The 25597-nt window shown below is 39.4% G+C and overlaps 1 protein-coding gene across 4 annotated transcripts; it reads right to left on the bottom strand.

The window, feature by feature from the left end:
- Positions 1–309: 309 nt before the first annotated feature.
- Positions 310–24697, bottom strand: LOC121952137 (periostin-like). Of its 4 annotated transcripts, XM_042498647.1 has the most exons (24): positions 24616–24697; positions 22812–22958; positions 21970–22068; positions 16492–16556; positions 16221–16378; positions 15956–16120; positions 15711–15857; positions 15431–15572; positions 13199–13411; positions 12950–13084; positions 12595–12743; positions 12031–12167; positions 10624–10754; positions 10309–10439; positions 8466–8568; positions 8308–8375; positions 8169–8214; positions 8048–8083; positions 4643–4945; positions 4495–4521; positions 1643–1687; positions 1323–1409; positions 1197–1232; positions 310–907 (listed from the first exon to the last, which is right to left on the bottom strand). In XM_042498647.1, exons 2-24 carry the CDS (start codon positions 22928–22930, stop codon positions 852–854), a joined length of 2598 nt encoding a protein of 865 aa, XP_042354581.1. In that variant the 5' UTR covers positions 22931–22958; positions 24616–24697; the 3' UTR covers positions 310–851. The 4 variants fall into 4 exon arrangements, with proteins under 4 accessions (XP_042354581.1, XP_042354580.1, XP_042354582.1 ...); XM_042498646.1 differs by lacking the exon at positions 24616–24697 and having other exon boundaries at positions 22812–23038; XM_042498648.1 differs by lacking the exons at positions 8048–8083; positions 24616–24697 and having other exon boundaries at positions 22812–23038.
- Between the last annotated feature and the right edge of the window lie 900 nt (positions 24698–25597).

Below are 25597 nucleotides of genomic sequence, written 5' to 3' on the forward strand. Positions count from 1 at the left end.
GAATATGGTGACAGTTATTTATATAACAGTATTTTCATAAGAGTGACCAATTGTAACTTTAATTTAGCTGCAATGGGAACTTTAGTATAGTTAAGGCCGGCAGTAATATGAAAAGGTAATGTCACTGAGGCAAATTTTAACTATGTTTGGGCATGGTGCATGAATGAAAGGAACTTTTTTTGTTTTCTAAATTTACTATAAACATTTTATTTACCACTTTTTTTTAAGTAAAAAAAATATATGAATGTGAGGCCTGGTTTTGGGAAATAAAAACAGTCATGGAAGCTGGAAAAATGACTGAAAACTGTATAAAAATTATTTGTATTTTTTAATCACCATGTGATAATTTACAGAGGTTCAGTACAGCATCTAATGGTAGCAAAACACTTTTCAATTGTCGTATTCTTTGAAATGCATCCATTGTACAGAATGCGAGCACCATAAAAAGCATACAAAAATCTTCCCAAGCCATCCGTTTATAAAGTGACATAATTAAAAAAAAAAAAAAAAGCAAACCTTTTAAAAAAATCTCTCTGTGGTAGAATACATCTCACTTTACACACCATCTACCCCACAGCATAAGTCCACAATTCCCTTGCACACTTACATTACTTACATAAAGGGTATTCTAATGTCATTGCTATTACACATCATGCCTATCACATACAGTATGGTCCAGATGGAATAGTAAACAATCATTCTTACAGGTGGTTTGGGCAAAGAAATAGCTAGATCGATGTCATCTCTCCCTATTCATCCACAGTTTTTCAATCCTCCAGCACTCGACCAGGAGTTCTGGAGATGCATTCAGTCTCTGCGGTGAGCCCGAAGGTGTTTTCTCTCTGTTGGATTCACTGCCTTGGTCTGTGGTGACGCCTGACCAGCCTTGTTCTCCTCCTCATTCCAGCTGTAAAAGATTAGTTAATGGACCGATTAGAATACAAAGACAAAAAAAACAAGTCGAGTTGGAAAGAGACAAGTGAAGAATAGGTGGAAGGACTCAAAGGTAGATAATGGAAAGGAAAAAAAATTGAAAGGAGTAAAAGGAAAATCCAACAATGGCAATTTGCTGTTAGAGAGCTGACTTCTGCTATGCATATTTTCCAGCTTATGATAATGTGTTTTTTGGCAAACTCTTTTCAGTCCGATCCAACATCGGTGTTGATGGATGTGTCATCCGCTAACTATGCTCTTACCTGGAGCTTTCCTGGCAGCAGCGAATTTACCTCCCTCTGTAAAACGAAGAGACGACGCAGTCAATCACTGCATTCTGGCAAACACACGCATGTAATCTGTGCAGATCTGCAGTAATGAGCGCTCACCTTTAATGATTTTGGTAATTCTCTCCGATTCCTCATCAATCAGATTTGGGTTGCCATGGATGGTGGTGATCTTAGAGAAGTCTGGCCCTGAATGTTCAAAACAAAACCATTAGATCCAGAACAATTTGTCTCTCACATACAATTTCAAACATAGAGTTAAATCAGTTTTTAAAATGCATCACATTCTCATTTCCTACCTTGAAGTAACCACTTATCTTGCACATGAATGAATGCAGGTAAACATGATTATTTCAAGGACAGGACACAAACATTTGAAAGAAACCTGTTTGGTGTGAAGAGTTTATGTAAGGAGACCCTACCCTCAATGATAACAGGCTCGTTCGCCGTGGTGTATCTGGCTCCACCTTCAGACCGGCAGCGGAGAAGGGTGTTGAAAGTCATTTAACGACTTAGCAACTGTACTGACTGACAGACGGACAGACTGACAGGTACATACACCCCGTAAAACACCTCCTCCGCCACCGCCAACACAAAGTCAAGCACAGTTGTGCAGTATTGATGAACATATACACACACTCACAGGGTGAGAAGTACAGGTGTGCAGGTGTGCAAATTATTTATCTTAGCCTGCAAACTAAGCTGCAAGACACCAGTAAAGCAGTTGTACAGCTTAAAAGCTCACCTGCACCCACACAAATCAAAGGCCCAACGGACTGAGCTGGGCAGCCGAAAATGGCGCATTATAATTTGCACACTACTCACACATACACATCACAGCTGTATTAGACAGAGAGTGAGTAATAGGATGGATGAGATGGACAGACATCCAAATCATGGTGCACCATGGGCAGTAGAAGAATTTGGCTTTATCTTCATGTAGTGATGTGAGCCAAAATAGAAGCTGGACTCTCAAAATCCACCTAATTTCTTCAGTAGGATTTTTACTGAGCCGATGCAAACGTCATAAACCTGAATGAGTTTGTGATGGTTTGAATGGTGGCTCTCTAAAGCTTGCCTTAACATACTGTGCAATTCTTAGGAAGTGAGCATTCTCTGTGTAAAACGTCCATTATTGCAGCATTTTACTGCAAATGATTTGATGATTTTATCCCCTAAACATTACAGCAGCCAGGAAGCGGTATAACTGCTCCAGCTATTAACATTCACTGGCACTGGCCTACTTCATGTCCAACTGTAATGAATATATAAGCAGGCAGGACTGTCCAAGGTAAAAATTAAGCAGTGTAACCATATTCTGACTTCAGGATGATTTTTGCATGATTGCTCAGGGCACTCCTAACTTTGAGCCTTAATTTATAGCTGGATAAATGGATAGGCCATGATCAAACAGAGCATGTTTTGCAGGTTGCAAAGTGCAAGGCAAACCACGAAGTCTTTTTTGTTAAGGCTGGTCCTAATCAGAAAGGGCACCAACTTGTGGTGGCTGTTGCCTGTTCTCATTTTGAACTAATGCGATGCCCAACTTTTGCATGCGCATGAAACAAAGGCAGTTCAAACTGTATTAAGAATCTTATGTTGCGTCCAGTTCATGGTTTTTGTAAGGTAACATTAGCTCACTTTTAATGCGCTACTCAGCAAGCTGCAAGACATCTTACAGATTTGTAGCTTTAACTGCTTAAGTTGTGGTTTAATGTTGAGCAACTGACAAGCTGTTGGCTAACATCCTTTTTACTCTGCATTGCTGTTTTCTGTTCAGATCATGGTTAACTATGGTTGGTTAGGTCACACATGTATCCACCAACAGCCTCCATTGGTTTGTTGTCATTGCCACCACAGAAGGCCCATCTCTCAATTCATACAATTGGACAGTGTCAAAAAAAAAAAATATCAAGACGTTACATGCTCTCCGTTCTGTTTTGAAGAGTTGTCATCTCAAGGTTTCAAGGTCGCTCCTGCAAAAATGCGAGGCGCACAGAGCAGAAAAATGCAGGGTGCCGAGTAATGCAAAAGCAGCGAGCAAAATGCCTCACCATCATTGAAAATAACTACATAAAGCTGCCCCCTGGCTGATTAACCCTTTGAAACCTGGAGCGACATCACTTTTCTTGTGCTAGTTTCAGACACCTTGTACAAGTATTCAAACCTTTGAATCCTGAACAAAATGGTACGATTTCTTTCATTGCATGGAAAAAAGGCAATTAAAAACTTGGTAAGAAATGTTCCACAAATAACAAGAAATTAGTAGATTTAAGAAATTATTTTTAAAAAGCTAGGGGTAAATGTCTCAGGGAAAAAAAGAAAAATCCAGGAAAAAATTAGATTTATAGATAATTTTGATTATTACATATTTAAAATGATCTAACAGAATTATTGTATGTATGTGTTAAGCTCTTTTTTTCAGGCCATTATTTTTCTTTTTTCTTCATTTTTTTCCCCAGGCAATTTTCTTGTCCTTTTTACTGATTTGGTACTTTTTTAGATCATTTCTTCTTTTGTTGCTCATTGCCTTTTCCCAATAAAATAAAATAAAAGAATCAAGCCAATTTGCCAAAGTTTCAAAGGATTAAATTTGCAATGTCTGATCAGGGCCATATAGGTCCAGTAGCCAATACTGTACACAGATTCTCTGTGGGGTTTCCACGAGGTCAGATGTAGAGTAGATGCTTAGCGTTAGGAGCCAATACTGAATGCAAGATGTTAAGAAACTCAAAAGACAGGCTCAGGCAGCAACAGAAACTTTGGCTCTTAACACTTAGCCAGCCAAAGCAGAGCAGGACAAAAACCACATGGGTTTTTGGTTTGACTTTGAACCACCATTGGTAAGCCAAACCGCTCGCCTCAAAGATAAACAAATAGCTGGAAACCACCATTGGTAGCGGAAACAACAAAATCACTATGCTTGTGACTGAAAATAAATGTTTGTTAAACATGGGTAATGTAGCTTTTACAGTCTAACATTCTTAAATTTGAAAAATGGTTTTGATTTCCAAATACATTAAACATTTTGCAAAGCACTTAAAGCTATAATGGTGTACACCATGAAAATGATGCGTCTGATGACTTAATCAATGATTACTAAGGAAACATGAAATGTAATGTGAAAATAACTTCACATTAGATGATGATGCTCAGTTAACTGTGGTCAACAGGACCGCAGATGCATTTGTTAAAAGAGCGGTTAGAAGATGCATGAAAGTTCTTCTAAATACTACCGTGCTCTTGAAAAGATTAAACGTTTAGAGAAACTGACCTGTTCCATCCACACCACGATCGCCACCTGTGTTAAATGAAACGTGCCAAAAAATTTAAGTCCAAACCTTTGTCCAGATACGATCATCTAACTTATCATTTGCACTTAAAATATGAATTTAAACATTCTTAGACGTTCAGAAACTCACCCTCAATAACTCTTGTAACCTTGGTAATAGTAGGCTTTCCTTCAACGACCCTGCTTACTGTTGTGATGGTAGGTTCTCCCCCGATGACCCTGGTTACCTTGGTGATCACTGGCTCCCCTTCGACGACCACCTTGGTGACGATTGGCTCTGTCTCGATGACTCTTGTAACCTTGGTAATGGTAGGCTGTTCAATGACCCTGGTTACTTTGGTGATTGAAGGCTCTCCTGTCTCGATGACCCTGGTAACCTTGGTTTTAGGGGGTTCAGCCTCAAAGACTCTAGTCACCTTTGTTACTCCAGGGTCTGTGGAGAGGCAGAGGTAACATGAGTTTACCCTAAAGAATAATAGACATTATAAACACCCCCTCATTCTCTCTATTATGAGCAAAGAAGGACCCTGGAGGGACAGTGCTTGAAGTTATCAAAGCATGCAGAATAAATAAAGGCTGATATGTGTGAAATATTAGATTACATCACTGAAAAAAAGATAGACTTTAATATCTCCTGCTGCTGTGTTCCATGGTCCAGTGGACGAGGGTGACGCCATCACCCTTGTTAGCAAAATTACCAAAATGCATCCCCCTTGTTAACCTGCCATCCCTCTCCATTCCCGGAGTCTGGACCCAGACACCATCCTATCTGGAACCAGACCTATAACCAATGAATGATTGAGAATTATTACATTTTGATGGAGCTAAAAACTGTATAAATAATGGATATAGCTACAATGATGTCACCCATTGGTTTGAGCTTTGTGACTCGTGTGAGTGAGGCACACATAAGGGAGAGATGAAATGGGAGACAACAGGTGGATAAGAGAGTTAAAGCAAAGTAATTTTACATTGTATATGTTCATTCTTCCCATGCAGTTGAGTTCAAATAGTTCAAATATATAAATATGTCTTATACAGGCTGTTTCATGCACTGAATGTACATATACCTACAAAAAGTGATGCACCACAATTCATGTATAATCCACGTATTTATTAACCAGTTATCTGTGTATAACCCAAGTATCCTGAAAGCAAAGTCATGAAAGGAACCTAAGGGAGAGGGCAGGCATGTTGGGATGATGGAAAGGTCACAAAACATAGTACTTTCCCCCTGAAAACTGGTGTTCTTAGACATAGAGTTATTTTAAGGTATGTCCACACCTAACCCCATCAACCCCTCCACCCATCCCAATCCTATAACCCTAGTCCTAAATCAGACCCTCCTTGCTTAAACCTAATGAGGCCCAGCCATGCTTCTTTTCCTAAACCTAACCAAAGTAGCCAAACCACGGTACTTTACATTAAGTATGTAACTTTATGTTCAGTACATAACATCACTGGTAGGGCTCTAATTCATTAAATATCATACAAACTGTTGTATGTGCATTTTCATGAGATATCATATGAATCATTGAATCATGATATGTTGCTTCACATGTTCCAAGAGCATGGCAGTTACTAAAATTGGCAATGTGAAGCCCCACTATGAGACAAAGCCAAGAGCATCTTTGGAACAAACATACCTACTCAAATATAAACTAAAGGAAAATAAAATCAAATATTTTATATCATTCAGTGAATTCACTTGTTACACTTAACCATAAAACGTACAACTCCAGTGAAATGGCACTGAGTGGCAAAGTCCCCTTCTGTTAAAAATGAACAAATAGCCTACTGGACAGCAACATTTACAAGTTTCTCTATTTAAAGAATCTTTTCTACTGTTCTGGAAATCCTACAAGAGGAGAAGATATAGAGTGACATGTTAGATAATCCTTTAACATGTTTTTCTGCAGTCAGTGAATTCCCATCAGTGACCAGATATCTCTGTAAAACCCTAAAACTGCTCTTTTGAAACGGTCTCAACAGAAACCTCTGCTGGAAACATTTTTCCTCATCTTTTGTAGTTTCTGCCTGAGTGATAGGTGGTTTTTAATGTGACAGTATTTGTGTGAACGATAAAGAGATTAAAGCGGACCGATGTGTGTGTATCAGAGGCTCTCTAATCTTTGGCCTGAGGTCCCTTGATGTGTGCCCTACTCTGGTAATCCGAGCCAGACTCATGTCTGTCTTTCTAACAAAGTAATGAAGAGATTTATGTAACTAATGCTTAAAACTGAGGCTGCCTTGCCTTGTGAGTTTTCAATATACTACAGCAAGGACACATGATGCTGCCTATAATAGATGATTCCAACAATTATCAAAACGGCAAAGATAATAAATTATCATTGTGTGTATGTGTGTGTGTGTGTGTGTAAAAGTGAGAGTATGTTGTCTGTATTATCTTACAACTACAACCATTTGTGTAGTTTATCAATGATATACAGGTTTTATTTCTCCTCAGTCCTGTAGCTCAAAACTATAACTTCTTAAAACTGAAATGGGCTACTTTAATCTAAACTCTTATTGTGCAGTATATCAATAGTATTTCCGTAATCTCCCACAGGTCTGGACTTTAAACTCTGTAGTCCATGTAATGTGTCTAAATACCCTTAAAGAATCGGACTTCATCTCTTCTATGTTACCCTATACATGGAGGCGAGCTCCCATCTGTGTAATAGTGCACTGGACTCAGTCCAATTGAATGAATGTCGTCCAAGAGTCGTCTGGTCTCTGACCCTGTAATGCTCTGACAGCCTAATTACCTCATCCCTAAAGGAGTTGATTAAATATGCCAAGAAGTCCAAGTGGACTTAAGCAACAGTGAGAGTGGATAATCAGAGGAACAAAGAAGAGAAGCATGCAGAGGCCTGAATGGAGCGATGACATGCATGTATTATGCAGACGGCTGCAGGTCGGATTTCACTTTAACAGTGGATGGTCATTTTTGAACAAAGGACATGAACTGGTGCCAAAGACAGTCATGCCTTTTATATGCATCCCTGATGATAATTAGTATATGGTATGACCATGATGGATTAAAAATCTTTACTTGAACCCTTTGAAACCTTGAACAACATCAGTTTTTTTCTGCTGAATTCAGACACCTTTCATATGAATTTCAACCTTTGAAATGTGAGCAAATTGTTTTTTTGGTTGTCTGTTTATCTAGACAACATGACTAAAAAGGAAATTAGCAACTTGGCAAGAGATGTACCAAAAGTTGCAATAAGATAGGAAAAAGTGACAATAAAATAACCTGAAAATTTGCTTCAAAAAGGAGAGAGAGGAAAATTACTAGAAGTTAATGATATTAAATATATATTAAAATAAAATAAAACTATATTTTATTACTAACTAATATATACAATTAATTAACTATGTGTGTGTGTGTGTGTTTTATTTTTGTTTTGTTTTTACCTCTTTTTGTTAGTGTTTTTAACCTTTTTTCTTTTGCTAAATTTTGGGTATTTTTTTTGTAACTTTACAGGTTTCAAAGGGTTAATCATGTGGTTAGTAATAATGGCCTTACCTGTTTCAATGTAACGTGTAGTTGTGATGATCCTCTCTGAGAAGCAGCAAAAGCAGTTTTTAGTTGCTGCGGATGCAAAAATATTCACACATGCAGTGACAATGGTGGGAAAGAAACTTACTGATGAAGGTGAGTGGGATCTCAGCATAGGTATATCCAGATTCAAACTAAAGAAAAGGCATAAGAGAATGCAAGGTATAAGAAGCACAAAATATTGATGAATGCATATCTAGACATATGTGTATGTTCTCTTCTTCTACCTTTATCTGGATGTACTTAATCAGCTTCTTCAGGAGGACCAGGAGGTCCTGGCGGCCCACAGGAAGGTCTGTAAGTAATATCCATCATCAGATGAAAATAATGCATCCTAACGCAGAGTGTGCATTCATGAATGTATAATAATGTCTGCTTTTCTCACCTGCAGGATAGAGAACGTTCTTTACCACGTGGATCACACCATTTGTTGCCATCAGGTCACTGTCTGGCACATTCACAGAGTTGACATGAATAGAGTTGTTAACCTGGAAAGAAAATAGAAAAATCAGTGTTTATTTTCCAGGAGTAACATTCCTTTTTTGTAAGCTACGTCAACTTTTGTCAAATAATTACCATACTGAGACTTTTTTCGAAATGGTTTGACAAGAGAGATTTTGAGGTCAGGTGAGATTTAATGGGAATCCCAGGCAGTCTGCTCCATTGTTAAAAGTAAGATCTGGGAATTCCATTCGTGATCAATTTCCTGCAATTTAAAGTGGAGCTGACTGAATGTGGACATGCTGAGTCAGTTAGTAAGGGATACTGTTCCCATCTCATCTGCCTCCTCTTTAACCCAAAGAGTTAAGCCACATCAGTCCACTTTTTAAAAACCGAACTGCATGCTTCAATGAATCACTGCCCCCTCTGTTTGGTGAATTATCTCAAACAAGCTTTCCTGTGTCCATTAAGGAAGTCCTGTAGGCCTGATATGAGACCTTGACTGATAACCTGATCAGCACGATAGGAGAAAGAGGCAGGGCAGAGTTGAGGTAATGGGTGAAATGACGATAAAGCCAACATTAAGACTGATGAGGAAGAGCGATGCAGACAGAGAAGAATGGCAGGTGTGTGGTGGGGGAATACCAAGAGTGGGCGTTGATGGAAATGACAGGAAGCCAGATTTTATTACGTCTGGCCTTACTCCAGAAAATATCCAGCTTTGAAGTAATAGATTAGCTTTGGCTCTTTGATGCTAATGTCTAAATGAGAATGTGGGGAAAGATTGGGTTTAAGCAAGCAGCAACCACTGAGGCTGAAAAATAAAGCCAATGCAAAAGTGCCCAAAACTGCATTTCATCGAATGGCCACTTGAGGCTGGCTCAAAATGTGAGTCAACCCCCATAGGTCCCATGTTAGGATGCCGCGGAAATAAACATATTTACGGCCTGGTACAAAAAACAGTTTTCCCCCTTCGTGACAACTGTATGAGGGATTAATTTTTATATGATTCATCCATATACATTTTATTATAGCTTAAAGTGGTCTACAGTCTGTCTGCTGCATCACCACAGTATGAGTCAGACCAACCCCTCACTCCTACAGAGCTCCATCCACTCGTCCAAATTTGGTCACTTCTGGTTCCAAAAATCTATGATGGCGCTGGCCAAAATGCCAAACTCTGGTCCATTTTTATTTATTTATTTATTTATTTTACAGTCTATGCATTAAATGGTTTAGTGTGCAAGTTTTGGGGGAACTGATTTTTAGAAATGCTACAAAATATTCAGAACTATGTTTTCATTAGTTTCTAATCATCTGAAAATAAGAATCATTAGGTAGAGATCACCAGATCACGTGATAGGGCAGATGTCCCATATACAAAGGCTGAGTTTTTGCCGCAGCAGCTGTGGGTTTGATTCCAACCCCTTCATGCAACCCCTCTAATACCATGACCTTTGCTGCATGTCATCTGCTCTCTCCCCCTTTCACTCTAAAAACTGGCCTGTCAAATAAGGGAAAACTCCCCCAAAAATAATCATCTTATCTTTGTCTTGACTCAGTCTCGTCGTCTCGTTATTCCTTCACTCCCACAGCTGCACATCTTACTAAACACATTCTTGATGTGTTGAATTTGACATTCTGATGCAACTGTTGGTGCAGAAATGTTTTTCCTACAAAGGATTTATCCCTGTTTGATTGTTCAGTGACAGATTCAGAAAATCAGCCCTATATCATTGATTCGGAGGACACAAATACACACTAAAATGTTGGCTGAATGTACATACAGCCATAACTTGCAGGTTGTTGCCCTGGAGGGTTTTGAGCAGATTGGTAACTCCTCCCTCTAATCCTCCATTGATGAAGATGCCGTTACTGAAGTGGTACAGCAGAATGACCCTCAAAGCATTCAGATCACCTGTCAATGACAACCAAAGGGAAACATGATTTATATACCTTGCAGGAGGGCTAGCATTCTTAATGTTTCTCTCATCATCCCGGCATCACATAACCTTAATCAGAACTAACTACTTTGACAGCAATGCCTGATCTTCAAAGGGGAGACGCATCAAAGGATGTGTTCATTTCAGCGCAGTACTCACTCTTGAGCAGTGCAAGGTCCTCTTTAGTGAGACCATCAAAGGCTTCGTCTGTTGGTGCAAAGATGGTGTAGGAGCCTTCTTGCTTAAGCAGATCAGTCAGATCTGCTGTCTCCATCAGTGACAGGAAAATCCTATGTTTATTCAAAAATAAAAGAAAGAAAAGAAGAAATTCTCACAATCAACAGACAGCCAGAACTGTAGGTGTGAAGTTAAGCCTAAACTTAATAGTATGTTCTGGTTGATTTTTTACACCTGTGGGTTTATGGAAAAGATAATGTTGATTACATTTTACAATCCACACAGGCAGAATGAAGAAATAAAAAGTAGACATTTTTAGCCAGCTCTGTCAATGTCAGTTTTTCATTATGGTTAACTACTTTATTTCAGGCTGTCAAAACTCAAGCCAGTTAGGACATCAACTTTCTGGCTATAATTGCACAATGAGTTCTGCACAGTGAGGAGACCAGATCATATGTCCCATTTGGACCTAAAACCAGTGGTGTGTTGGCGTTGCCCATTTCAGACAGGAGGATTATGGTTTTGGGAATATGATAGGATGGAGTTTGGGTAGGAATTTGTGTGAGACTTGTGTGGTCCCACTGATTCACACATCTGCCCCCTCAGTTATTCATCGCCAGCCTCCACTGGTGCCAATATCTGTCACAAGGCCACAAAATGTGGAAGGTGTATGGTAATGCATTGCCACTAACATCTGTTTCTTTTATTGTCAGGACAACAGCCCAGTTGCCAAAAGAAAATGTTGGGATTGTACGTTTCTGTAAACCACAAATATGTTACATCTGTATTTTTTATACACATCATAAAGTTAAGTAGCTTATGAGCTGACTTTCTTATCAGGAAGTGGAGGGGTTTTGTGGATGGCGTGACACCTAGGTGAAATACCTGCCATGCTGCAGACCACTGTGCAAGACCAACAAACAACAAAACCATTTTTTTAGCAAGTCATTGCTGTGCTTCTATCAAGAATTGTGACACATAAAGCAATTATTTTTTACTGAGCCATCACTTTATTTGCTGCCAGGATAGTGCTGCAAAAAGTGGTTGTTTTTTAACCAACACATCAATGGCCTTTCCAGCTGTGATTGTGCACCAAAACTGGTTATTTAAAAGCAAACATGATCTTTTACTCAACATAACCAAGGGTTTTTGTGCCTAAACCCAACCTCACCTTAACCACAGCATTGTTGAAATGTAAAATTTCAATGTATCCGCTGCATAGTATCAAACCAATGCAATGTATCTGATTTGCTGAAACATACAATGCCAACATTTATTCTTGGGTCACAAATATTTTAAAACAAAAAACAAACAATGATTACATCCAAGCTGATTAATAATTCATTTAAAAACATGTACAGCAAACAACTCATAAAATAAGATACTTACTTGAACCGTCCGTCAGCAATCAGGAGTTCATAGATTGTTTTCTCTGCCGGTTTGATGATGGACCTCATAACATGGAGGGCACTATGGCTTCCCTCTTTACTGCCACGCAGCATACATGCATTTTCTATGCACACAGCCTAACAAAGACAGAACATCCAAAGAGCAGTGTTATAGGTCTGGAAGTCACTGTACAAATCTGGTAACTATTGAGCTGGGGGGAGGAGGACAGTCACACTGTCTGGTTTGATTGCAATTAATCAAAAAGAAGAATGCAAAAGTCTCTGTAAGAAAATCAAACCCAGCTGTTTCTGATATCTGAACCACTTGAGCAGAGACACACTTCCTCTGCCAAGAGCTGGACTAATTAGCTGTTTTATTGCATTTGCTTACAGTTGAGAGACAGCAAAATCATGTTAACACTTGAAAAGGGGCCCGATAATGGCTTTCAGATTTCCAATAAGGAAGCCGATGCTCTTCATTGTCTTTCCATCACTTCTTATTTATCTATTCCCTCCTGACTCTGTTTGACTCTCTCACACACCCACACCCACACATAGTTCTCACAGTGCGGTAAATGAAGACTCGGAGCAGTTTGCCAGCCAGTGTTTCCAGCATCTGTCCATTGTAGAGCTCACTCAGTGTAATTTTCAGCTTCAAGATGTGGTTTTCCACAATGTATCTTAGCAGGCTCTCCTCAGTATTGATCAACTCGTCTGACAGGAACAGAGAAAAGACAGAAAAGAAAGATTCAAGATGACTATTATAATAATAGCAGATGCCAGTCCTGATAAATCATCAAAATTAGTTATGTTTTATCTGTATGAGGTGTTATTTTTGTTTTACATTCTTATTCAAGGTCAGTTCTGTAAATTAATATGCCGCTCTGCTCACCATAAGACTTTATTGGAGATCAACTCACTTGTAAAGGCAGTGTTGACAGGAGTGAGGAGTGTGTACTCTGTCTTCGGACCCAAAGCAGCGGCTAAGCCCAGTTCAGAAACCAAGTCGTTAAACATGCTCATGGACTCTCCCATTAGCTCAAGCCCATCCTTGGCTGATATGAAAAAAATGAAAATGGCATGATGGTGATTACAAAAATGATGGTGATTACAACAATTTGAGCAAATGTTAGTATTTAGGGAGAAGTTGCACTAAAGATGCGTTTTACCTGAGTCAGGGACAAGCACCTGGTCGATAAGGTGGATGACACCATTGGTGGTGACAATGTCCTTCTTCAGGACCATCTTGATTCCATTGACTGTCAAACTGTCACCATCACAGCCGATCTCTATGGTGTTGCCCTCTGCGGTCTCGTACACCGACCCTGCCATGATTGCTTCGGAACACTGGACGCTCTTCAGCAGGTGGTACTTCACCAGGGCTGCGTAGATGGATCAAAGTGTGAGAGCGATAGGGTGAGAAACAGAAAAGGTTGCTGCTCAGATTGCACACTTTCTTGCCTTTGTGAGTTGTCCTTAGCTATTTTTGTAATGTGTTGATGCAATGCAAGGTTTACAGTTACGGTCATTCCTCGTATGCACACGGACACACATATCCTTTCACCTCTTCTGGAAATATTTGGCTACTTCTCTTAACATTTAGATTGGATTACACCTCTGACTGAGTCCAGCAGTCAAACTAAGAGAGCAAAACTGGCCTGCAAAAGCACAACATGAAAAAAGCCTTCCAAACCCACACAAATTCAAATGCAATCAGTGTCATACTGCAGGCCAAATAACCCCTCGGCCCAAACCTTCCCTTGTAGAAACAGGGCACAAGGCTCCATATCGTCTTTACTTTGGAGGCTGTTCTGACATGGTTGGTCAGCAAAGCCTGTTTGCCAAGTGTCTGAGAATTTATCTGAGGTTATATTTTGTCCCCAGAGGGAGCCAGTCAGTGAAGACACTGCAAACTGGCTTCAAGCTACAGACGTTCCTGGCATGCCAGTGACTCAGCAAACAAGCAGATAAGCTGCCACTCTGGAGACATGAGTTTCCCGCAATCATTGTGTGGTTTGTGAGTCTATGTTTACTCCTTTACCTCGGAGAATTTGATGGGTATCTAAGTTTAGACTTGGCAGGAATTTGCATCATAGGTTTAGAAATTGGGTCCAGTAGTTTAGGTTTAATTTGACATTAACATCATTTAAGCGCACTCCAGGTCAAATAAAGGTTAGATGTCAAATGATCAAAACATCAACCAGTATGAGTCTGCAGCCATGCTAGCAGCTGTGTGATGCTGCACTTTGGAGCTTTGAGCTAAATGCTAATGTAAGCAGGTTAACATGTTTACAATGACAATCCTAACATGGTGATGCTAAGTAGGTTTAATGTTTACCATGATCGCCATCGTAATTTAGCACGTCAGTATGCTATTATTAGTTATTTAGCACTAAACACAAAGTAAGCTGAGGTCGAGGGGAATATTGTTGATTTTTCAAGTATTAAGCCATTAATGAAAGCATCAGGCCTTCAGGAAAGCAGCTTAGCCTTTCTGGGATTTTTCCCAGAGGCCGTTCCCGTTATTGCAGTAGAAAATTCTTATGCAACCCAAAAAGCATTTTCCCCAAGGGGAGAGACATCTGTAAAACAGTTGTGGGGACACCTGGAACTGCACACAAGGTCAACTGTGATCTTTCTATTATGAATTTTTGATCCAAGGAGGTTTTGTATTTGTAAAACTCTCCTCAAGCCAAGAAAAGTGATTTAAAATCTATGTGACATTATCATGATGTAAATGCAATGAAATGAGCATTGCAGGGATTTGCAGATGGGGCCAGCAAACAATCTGCCCATTTGCAAGGGCCACACACTCACACACACACAGTTGAAAGCTTCTAGCGTATGTTTTATGAGAGTATGTAGTTATTATTAAACATCCATGTAAACTATTGGATAAATTTATATTTTAATGTGATGACTGGGCTAAATGAAAGTCAGGTAATCTCAAAAGTGATAACAATTCATCCTAAAGAAAACATAAATGTCTGCATGAAATTTAATGGCAATCTATTAGACTGTTGTTGAGATATTTCAATAAAAACAAAGCTCACGTTGGCAAAAGGGTATCCCCAAACTCATTAGACAAAATCATCTGGGAACCAAGAATTACTGTACAAAAGTGTTTGATATTTATTTTTTTGACCACATAAGTGAAAACTTTGACCTGCTTCTAGTGCTAGAGGAGCACAAAAGTCACAGGATTCATCCTCTTGGGACCAGGCAAGTCTGCACTGAATTTCATAGTAATCGATTCAACAATTATTTTTCCATCTGCACCAAAGTGGTGGACCAACCTTCTGTCCAGCCTACACTGGCTACAGCATGGCTAAGTGTTCTTAACCTCTGCACACCAATATCAAACAATCACAATCATATCATCATTAGTGTATCACATGTACCTTTAATAACATCCTTGTCTCCCATTACGCGCTCAAGGTAGCCTGGGCTCAATTTGTCAAAGGCCTCATCGGTGGGAGCAAACAGCGTGTAGTGGCCAGGCTGATCCAGCATGTCCATCATATCAGCAGCCAACGCAGCAGCCTAGATAACAAGACAATGTGGTTAAAACATGATGCTGTCAGTCTGGAATTTTCCAATTAATACAGTTTTTAGTAAATCAGTGTGTACACTTCCCATCTCAAGCACATTAGTAAAATGAGGGCTGTTAATTTTACATACTCTGAAGGTGGAGAGGTCATCGCTGACATCCAGGACTTCCTTGATGTTGTTGCCCACACTGCTGATGACCCGATCAATGACATGCACCACACCATTTGTGGCCACCTGATTACCATAAATGATCCTGGCACAGTTCACTGTCACAATCTACAGAGAAAGGGGATGTCATTTAAGTCAAGACCATAATTGGGGCCAGAAGTCAAATGATACGATCTCGTTCATAACGACACGAGGCAAAAACTTACCCCATTTGAGTAGTGGTTGATGTAAAGCCCCAGGTCATTGTACATGGAAAGGACGGTCATATCGTTCTTTAAGTCTTTGGTGAGAAGACGGCGGTTTACCATGTGGTAGTGAAGAGCGTTGTACAGCTCGATGTTCACGTTGCCTATCAGTGCAGATCGTACAGTCTGGGGAAATCACAACATTAGTTAAAAAGCAGTATGTGTCAGTAATGATTGTATTTATTTGTACTCCCCAAAAAAGTTTGAAAACCTCAAGTTTACTTACAGAGTCCAGCATTTCCCAGGCTTCATTGCTAGGTGCAAACATGGTGAAGGAGCCTTTGCCTTCAATTTCCGCTCTCAGCTTGGACATGTCAGCGTATTGCTGTGTGGTCGTAGCCTTTACAAGCCCCAGGGTACCATAGACATGGTCAATGGGAGCCACTGAGGGAGAGAGCAGAGAAATAGTTCAGAATTAGACTGGTCTATAGTATGAACAATTTGACATTTTGAGCAGAAAAGAAGACCAGAAAGGGGCTGTGGTGAAAGCCACCTACCTGCAGGGCATCCTCTCATGCCCTCCAGCGTAATGTACCCAGGACAGCATTCATATAGGACTTGGCTTCCAGAAAAGAAAAAAAAGGACAAATATTATAGACTGGTAAGACAAAAGAAAAATAGTCAGGTGCCCCAAAAATACCATACATTAAGAAATAGTTATCCAAAGTTAATTATGCATCGACATCAATAATTATTAGTTATTTTCTTACACAAGGACATTTAAAATTAATGATTTTTCTGAGTCAGACTTGCTCTCATGTAATGTCAGCCACCAGCAGTCCAGCACTTCTTAAACTGGGACAGTCTGACCACAGAGGTTAACATATATGCAAGCGAGATGTCATAAATGTCAAGTATCTGGAATAGTTTCAAAATTTGCAATGATGATCCCCAGAAGTTGAGTACCAGGTAAAAGCTGGAATGTAACAAATTCACAAAGAGCTTGGCAAATGACCTGAAACTGTAAGAAAAAGCAATAGTCGTTTTGCAAAGTTTTCTTCTTTTCTTGCTACTATGGCTAATGTGCGACTTATACCTGACAGTATAAAAAAAAAGAATTAATGCAAGCAAGATGCAATGTGAATGTAATGCAAGTTAAGAAAAATAAGGAAGCTTGCCAGATCAACAAAGCAGATTTGACATCCGAGTGGAAGAAAACAAAACCCTCAAGCCATAATAGGAGAGAATGACGAGCGCTTGGTTTGAGAAGGTTGAGGACATTTGAGACAGGAGAGCACGGCTGCACAAAGAGCCAATCTTACTCACTAAATAAATCCATAATTGGGCAAAGCACATTAAAAAAACAAGACGGTGTGAGAAAACATCCAAAAATGAAGCAAGTCAAGGAGATTAAAAAAAAAAAGACAAGAAAAACACCATTAACATGAAAGTGGTTCATTTCACACTTCCACGGGAAACTGGAAGAGAGTTTGCACAGCTCCCAGCAGGCCAATCACAGAGTTGAAAAAGCTGGACTGGACTCAGACACAAAGAATAGCTCGGGACACTCGCTTCAAGAGAGCCAGCCAGCGTCATTTCCAATATTTCATGCAGTCATTTCATGCAAAAGCATAGTCTCAGAAATGTAAGGGGAACTCATAGCTACCACATTCCTGAGAAAATCCGAGCTTTGCACGCAGTTTATATTTTATATTAATCTACTGTACTCTATGTTAACATGAAAACCAGACAGGGGCATCTGCTGCCCCCCTGCACTCTCTCTTGGCCATTAATCTAATTCCAGAGGATGTCTCCAAGAAAAGCAAGATACACAGTTGACTTCTTGTGATTGATTCACATTTTGGGGCGGAAAGAGCAGCTTATGAACATTTGTGAAAACAGAGCGCAAAGAAGTAGAAACATCCTGTCTGGCAGGAAGCTGCGAGGACCTGCAAACACGATCGAGCTGTGCAGCTGACCCCTGCTCCGAAATCATTTTTTACAGTAATTCAAGTTGCACTTTATTGCAATGTTATGAATGACGGAATAAGGTGAGAGATGACTGACAGTGTAAGCCACAAGTGAGCATTCTGTCAATTTAGGTTTAATGGAGGAATACATTAGGTTTTTACTGAAAATGAACTTTATATGGTGATCCAGTATTCAGACATTAGATTGGAAATTATCCCAAACTAACACACATCTTCCAAGACACAAACAAACTAGCTGTGAGTCAACATTGGACGCCTCACAATGATTCTCCAGAGAAAAAAGCCATGAAGTTCTTTAACGCTGGAATAACTTTAATTAGGGTTTAACTCAAAGGACTTTTGGTTTCCAGTTTGAGTTTCCCGTGTATTTGCTAAAGAGGTTTGGGGCAGAGTTTTAAGGTTTCCTGCTTTCTGTTTTTTCACCAAAATACCATGTTTCTATACGAACTTTTTGCTTTCTCTTTCATTCATGTCCAAACAAGTTACTGTTTGCTCTCCTTTCAGAAATGACCAGTAGTGATATACTGTGCAAGAGCAAATCACGCCCTTCATAACCACTAAAAACATACACAAACAGCAAAGCAACATCACTCACTTTCTCCCCTCTACTCCCCAACATGACTCACATGTTTTGGCAAACCCCTCTAATCCACTTTTGTGTGATTATGGAAATGCATGCAATGACATTTAGCATTGTGAATTTTGCTATTTTGTGCACACAGCCGTGTCGCTTATATTCCAATAATTCTATGCGCTGACACTGATTGTTATTATGTAAAATACATAAATGTCCACGCACAGCTGGCTGTCAGGAAGGCATGAAGTCATCGCTCCCCGGCTGCGGTCTGACAGGATAATGGATGCAGCACGGAGCAGAGACAGAACCAGCCAGCGCACTGCAAACCAGGCCTCTGGCAGTGTCACTGCACGAACCAGCTCAATGTGGCCTCCAGATGAGCAGATGTGCAAACACGGGGGCATGAATACACACACACACACACACACACACACATACTGTACCCTCACAGGAACAAGAGGTGGGGTTGTCTGGCATCAGATACAAACATTACAGTTTTTTCCTGTTATGTAATTACTAATCAACAGTGTCTCCTGTGTCCTCATCAAGTTGGCTTTTTTTCCTTCAGTGCCAGCGGCTTCCTGAATCCTGTGCCAATGTTTTCTTTTTTTATATAAATACATGGGAGTAGACTTCACCGCCTTCTCCAACATTATTATACTTCAACCAGAAATTAAACACTTGTCCTCTGCTCCCTGCATGTTGCGTCGTCACCTTCAGCACTTTATCACTTTGAAGAAAATCGCTTCCACCTGAACCTCCAGCAACGCATCTCAAGAGCCCTTTGTGGAAATGAAGGCATTAAGAAATCCCCATGGTATCATTTAACTCCAGAGTAGAGAATTAGAAGAACAAAGTGCAGGTTGAATTCACACCAATGTATTTTTTTCTTTGCAAAAGTGGTTTCTAAGAGGTTTAGTGCAGGTATTACATCAAATGCTGCACCCTCAAGACTTGTTTAAACACCAGCTTGTTCGCACACCAGCAGCTTGCAATGTACACTGGATTGTCCAAACAGCCGGACTGTAAACTCAAACTACCCCTTACTAATCTCTCATCAACACCAAATCCAACTGAGACATATTCACAGCTGGCTGGATTTCCTCCGCTGCTGCTGAACAATGTCTCACTGTGACCACAGACACACAGCCAAAGAGGATTTCTGCTTTGGTTTTTTTAGTCTGTTTAAGATGTATTATTTTCTTTTTTATTTGCTTGTCAATGGAAAATTTAAACACTTAGAATACACAAAGTGCTGTATATTTAATGTATTTATGTTGTAATAGTTAATATTGTCCTACAAATGATATGTGTTTCTCTGCTATCAATTTTCTGAAACAAAAAACAGTGAAATTGCCATTAATTAATGTTTGTTTTTTTCTTTAAATTTACTTTTACTTGTTTATTGGTTGTGTAGCCCTAATAATAATACAATAATACAACTTAATTCTGTAAGTCCAAAATAACAATGTGGAATTATTCCTGCCGATATATACATCTTAAATGATAAATGAATGAATTAGTTTGGTGACTTAAGGTAATAAAATAAACAAAAATATAACAGTAACTATGGTTAGAGTTGTTTCCAAAGGCAGACTTTTTAATTCCTGATTTATTTTTGACTTTTTTGCTGTTTTGTTTTAAGTTTGTTCTTTGATGAGAAACTTATTTTGCCGCTGTTTTGGCCAGGACTCCAATGTAAAAGTGATTTTGAATCTTCCTGGTTAATGAAGGTTACAATTTAAAAATAAAATAAAAATACTTAACGTTAAAGTAAAGTTTTTTATCACATCTTTTGACTTACTTACTTTTTATACGTAACCTTAGTCCATTTTGTTTGAACTTAATACATTTCTTTTAACTTGTTTTAAGAACCTAATACAAAGAACAGATAAAATCAATGAAACATGTTTGGTAAACACTAATTTCCTCCTATTATGCACTCTTGTGTTATGTAATCTTTTTCTTTTTCCTCTTTCTTTTTTGTGTTTTGTCATTGCTGGGTGGTTCCATGTATCATTATTTCAGTGGAGGCTATCACTGCACCGTGTAGGGAAAAATTGACTCACTTCTGGACCCAGTCCTTCTTTTATCCATTCCCTCTCTCATCACCTTATTTCCAGGCTTATCCCTACACTGCAGCAGGTGTTACAGCTGATTGCATGACTAAAAGAAAGTGTGTGTTTTTGTGTATGTGTGCATGTGTGTCCTTGTATGGGCATGTGTGTGTACAGCTCCAGCCGAGCCTTACACTCCATCAACACAGTGGCTATTTTTCATATTTTAATATGTTTTACTCTGATATCTACTAATTCCACAGATTATGTCACTATAAATAAAATATTACATAGACTAAAATCTATCAACAATATGCTCTCTGATATAAATGTCTTGCAAAAGTTCAAAAATCTGAAAATCTGAACGTGCTCAACTTTTTTGCAGGCATCCTAAATTTCCTCTCAATAAAATACATGACATTTTCAATTCAAAAGTGGCTAACTCTCTTCTCTTTGGGGCAGAACATTAATAAAGAAGAGTCATTTGCCTCAGAATAACAAATAACTGAATTTCAAAACTAAGAGTTAAAAACACACACACATAGCAGAAATCAAGCACACACTTCCAGGCCACGAACCAAAAGCTGGGGAAACTGGAGCTACATGACATCCTCTGTTTCACCCGACTGCACACACAAACACTAAAAACATAAGCACATAGCTGAATTTTTTCCAGAACACCTGAAACACGTCAGAGGGGAAGTCATTAACTCTGCTGTCAATCACCGTTGAGCGGAGTTTACACTGTCAAAACGCACAAAACAGAGTGAGCCCCCTGCACGCAGGCTACAAAGCATGCCCAGACATGAGCGCAGGAGAGGGGTGGATGAGGACAAAGACAGATAGTTGCCCTGTACAAGCTTCTATTTGTTGGACACTGAGTGTGAAATCCAGTTGTAAAGGGAAAACATTTGTGTGCATGTTGAGCTGGAGCTCCATGAATTATGTGCTGCTGATTTGGTCTGCACTATTTCCATGTTTTAAACAAAAAACCTTTAAATACATCTTTAAAAAGCTTTTAATCGAAAAAATCAATTATGATCACCTATGGTGTGAAGGTTTAGTGAAGAAAGTGAGACCACTACGTGTTAAGACGAAAAGAGCCCGAGGGTCCAGGAAACAAATCTGACCTCGGCTGTTAAAACCATAATTAAGAGGGTGCCAGGTAACAGTTGGTAAGGTGAGCATGTACTGAGACGTTTTGGAGGTCAAGTATTTAATGTTTACCTGACATGTTGAAAAATTCTAAAATACTCTTGTCTACGTATGCGTAGGGTATGTGGAAACTGGGAGTGTTTTGCACTTTGGGTGAGGTCATTTGGGTTCTGTGCAATCAATAATAATACTAATAAAAAAAAGATTTAAAAATTGTATAAATTTCAGTAATTTATTGTTTTTGTAAAAACTTACGTCTTCTTGCCACAGATTGAGCCTTTGTACCAGTTCCTACATGTGCTGAAGTACTTCTTTTTTGTCCCCTCGACCTGCTGCAGAGCGCACATATTGGGTCTGTAAGAGAGGGGAGGGGGAGGAGGAGGATGGTGAGGGAGAGACAAAAAAAGTGAGAAGGTGAGGCATGATGTGAGAGGGGGTGGAGGAGGTAAGGTGAAGGAGGAACAATGACTGAATGAGTACAATTTTATTTATTAATGCTAAGGCTTTTATACAGTGCTTCTTATCACTATCACGAATATTTTCACTGAAGAAACTGTCATTTAAAGTTTATCCTTTGAATCCTTATTTTGTCTTATCTTCTTAATAAACATGAATTCAAAAAGAAATTTTAAATCATAACTTCCTTTAATTTAAATTTCCAACTCTAAATCAATTTCAAAGGCAAACTGAGCACATTTTTTTTTTTACAGTGGATGAAAGTGAGAGATGATATTGAACTTTCCATTATGGCTTAAATCAATATTTTCATCAATGTGGCTGACCTGTTTCTCAAATCACCATTGAGTGCATTTTGTGATTAAATACCACCTTAAAACATGTCACAAACATAAAACCTGACATGCACATCACTCCTTTATGAATGCATATCTGTCATCTTCTTACTAAATGTGCAATTAATGTTCTTACATCTGCAAACAAGTTGATCAGAGGAGTTAAAATCACAAGTAATCTGCTAAAATAAAATTTAAAAGAAAAGCTGCAGGACTGTTAAGTTTGACATGTTATTTATCTCTCCATTCACACTGTCTTCTTACCCCTCCCTTCTGCCCTCCCTTCTTCTTGTCCCATCTCCTTACCCTTCCTTCCTGGCCCGTATGCGACTGTGGGTGACTATCTTGTCATAAGCCGAAGAATCCACGCTCCCTAAAGAGCAGAGTGCCACAAGCACTGAGGTCACCACGAGCAGCTGATGCATCCTGAGGGAGTTATCAGTCCTCTGTATGCTGCAAGGGTACAAACACACACACTCCTCTTGTCTTATTAAGAAACACACGCGCACACACACACACCCACACCCCCCTAAAAAATACACAGGAGATATGGGAGTACGAGTGAGAGAGGGAGCTTTTATACAGACACACACCCGTACCCACCCACTGACTGTCTTTTCCATACCATTACGTCCTGTTCTCACCCGCACACACCCTTCTCTTTAGCCAAAAATCCTCCCTCCTGCTCTGACTCGAGCATGAGCTTATTGCCCCCCCCTTCCTCTCTCACTTTGTTGCACATGAATTTCTTTACCACCATCACATCCCAGAGCACCGAGGACACCCTGCAACTCAAACTTTACATCACTCTGCACTGTGTTATGACAGCCTTATCTACCAACTGTGGATAGTCTTTTAAAAGTATATTAGACTACTATGCAATGCAAATTTTGACCCATGCATTTAATATTTAGAGGCAATTTTGACAGGGGAACACATTTGAAGTCCTTGGCAAGGTTAAAAGATGCTGAAAAAGGAAAAAAATCAACTTAAAAGTCACTCTATTTCACACATGCAGGCAGTAAGCACACCACTAATATGTGTCCTTGGGACATTTGGCATCAAAATGTGTGAATTCAACTGACTGAAGTGTTTTTAATAAGCTACAAAACAAGGCTGTAAATCAAACTCAAAGACCCATAGTGATAAATGTCCCTAGATGATAGGTTTACACTTTGCTTGACAGAAGCCTAACTATATTTTTATCATCCATCCCCCGGGACACCACTCTCCACCTCATTACTTTCACAATGTGGATTCATCATTTCCACCAGCCTTTCCTCCCCTGGACTCCCGTTTGCGCTCCGGCTCCTCTTTTCCCTCTTCATCCTCCCTGCTGTCATGTTCGTCGTTCATCAGCTCAACTCCTTCCTGGTCCCAACTTTTCCCTGCAGCTGTCTACATCTCCTGTGCTGAAGCCAGATCTGATACAGCTTCAAAGAGAAAATCCATCATGAAATGAGCTTCCTGGACATCCTCGTGTACGGTCTTGACTTCCAAGCATGAACAGGTATTTGGAGACAAGTTGGAGACAAGCAGGTAAGGACTCTCTTAAAGAAATCTTACTGTTTACTCCACAAATGTGTCCTCACACAAAATGCACCTAGGTAGAGTTAAATATTTCTTATATAATAAATTCATTTGATGCAGTAAAGCTGAGCTAAACTAATCAAAAATATGTGATCTGCTTAGTTTTATCGTTTAACAGAAATCACTTTCATTAACCAGCAGCACGTCACAGATTTACTGACTCATCGCGAACTCAAATGACCTCTCTGATCCCAGGGACGACAGCAGCATGCACAAAGCTGAGCAGTCTTATACTTGGCCTCCTCCCTTAGGAGACAAGTTCCTATCTATGATGCTATCTTAGCAATTAGGACAATCTTTGGAGAAAGACATGTTCAGCCCAGCCTGCAATTTACAGTCATTCAAACCACATTAATTCCCTTTTTGTTCCCTCTCCTGCTGGAGGCTTCTTACACACACTTGTAAACAGACAAAAACACCTCCAGTAGGCTATAAAATGGTTCATCACTTAGATTACAGTTAAAAGTAAATTAAATGCCTGTCTTCTCTTTGTCACAGTTTTCCATCCTTTAAGACAAACCTTTAAGGGGAATTTAAATCCTAGTGAGCCCCATGTTGCTTCCCACAGCGCTGCACCACACACACTCCTCCCCAGGTAGCAGGTGGTTGTTTGGGATCTCAGATTCTGCTGCAGCTTTATGGTACAGAGGAAGCAGAGAGCAGGAACCCCATCCTAAAAAGACACCTCCCCCTAGTGGGAGAGACTTGTCAGTGCAGTCATGTGTGAGGCATCAGTAATTTGGAAAACACAAAGTTCTCAAAATCGCATAAACACAAGTAACAACAGGAACAAGTTTCTGGGTTTATGGTAAGGACTTGTACAACAGATCTGCATTTACATACTAAATTCTTTTATATGTTTTTATGAGTGAAACATGTTTGTGCCTGTTTATTTTTGCATGTGTGTGTTCAGCAAGTCTTATTGTGTTATTTACTTTATTAAATCTAACTGGAATTATGAAGCATATGTGTGTGGATTCTTAACTTTTACAAACATGAGCCAGATTTGGAACAACAAAATGTGGTCGTATAAAGTGTACATGCATGTCTGTTTGCATTAGGTTCATGAATATACTGCATGCAGTCTGTTACTGTCGCTGCTGGAGCCTTTAAGCACAAGGTACTCACTTCTCTGTCCCTTGCTGTGGGATAAAACCCATAGTTTTTTCTAATCAATTTAGTTATAACTGAATATATACAGATTATAGCATGCAGAAATTGCACCTTTTTTTCCTCCAAATTTTGACTTACACAGGTCATTTCTGGTGGGACACGAAGGGATAAGAACACAGAATTCCTTTCAATATAAGGAAAATAATTGAGAAAAAGCTCACCATCACAAATTACTGGAATCTGATTTCTTTTCTTTTTTTTCTAAAATTAAATATCAATTTTGATTCAACATATGCTCAGATATTTGGGGGAATTTTAAAGGTATCAAATTAATATGTAAGTACTGAAGGAAAAAATAGAGGTTTAGGACCAGTCTGTTTGGTCATAAG

Source organism: Plectropomus leopardus, chromosome 13 (assembly GCF_008729295.1).
Source record: "Plectropomus leopardus isolate mb chromosome 13, YSFRI_Pleo_2.0, whole genome shotgun sequence".
In the NCBI taxonomy this organism is placed as follows: domain Eukaryota; kingdom Metazoa; phylum Chordata; class Actinopteri; order Perciformes; family Serranidae; genus Plectropomus; species Plectropomus leopardus.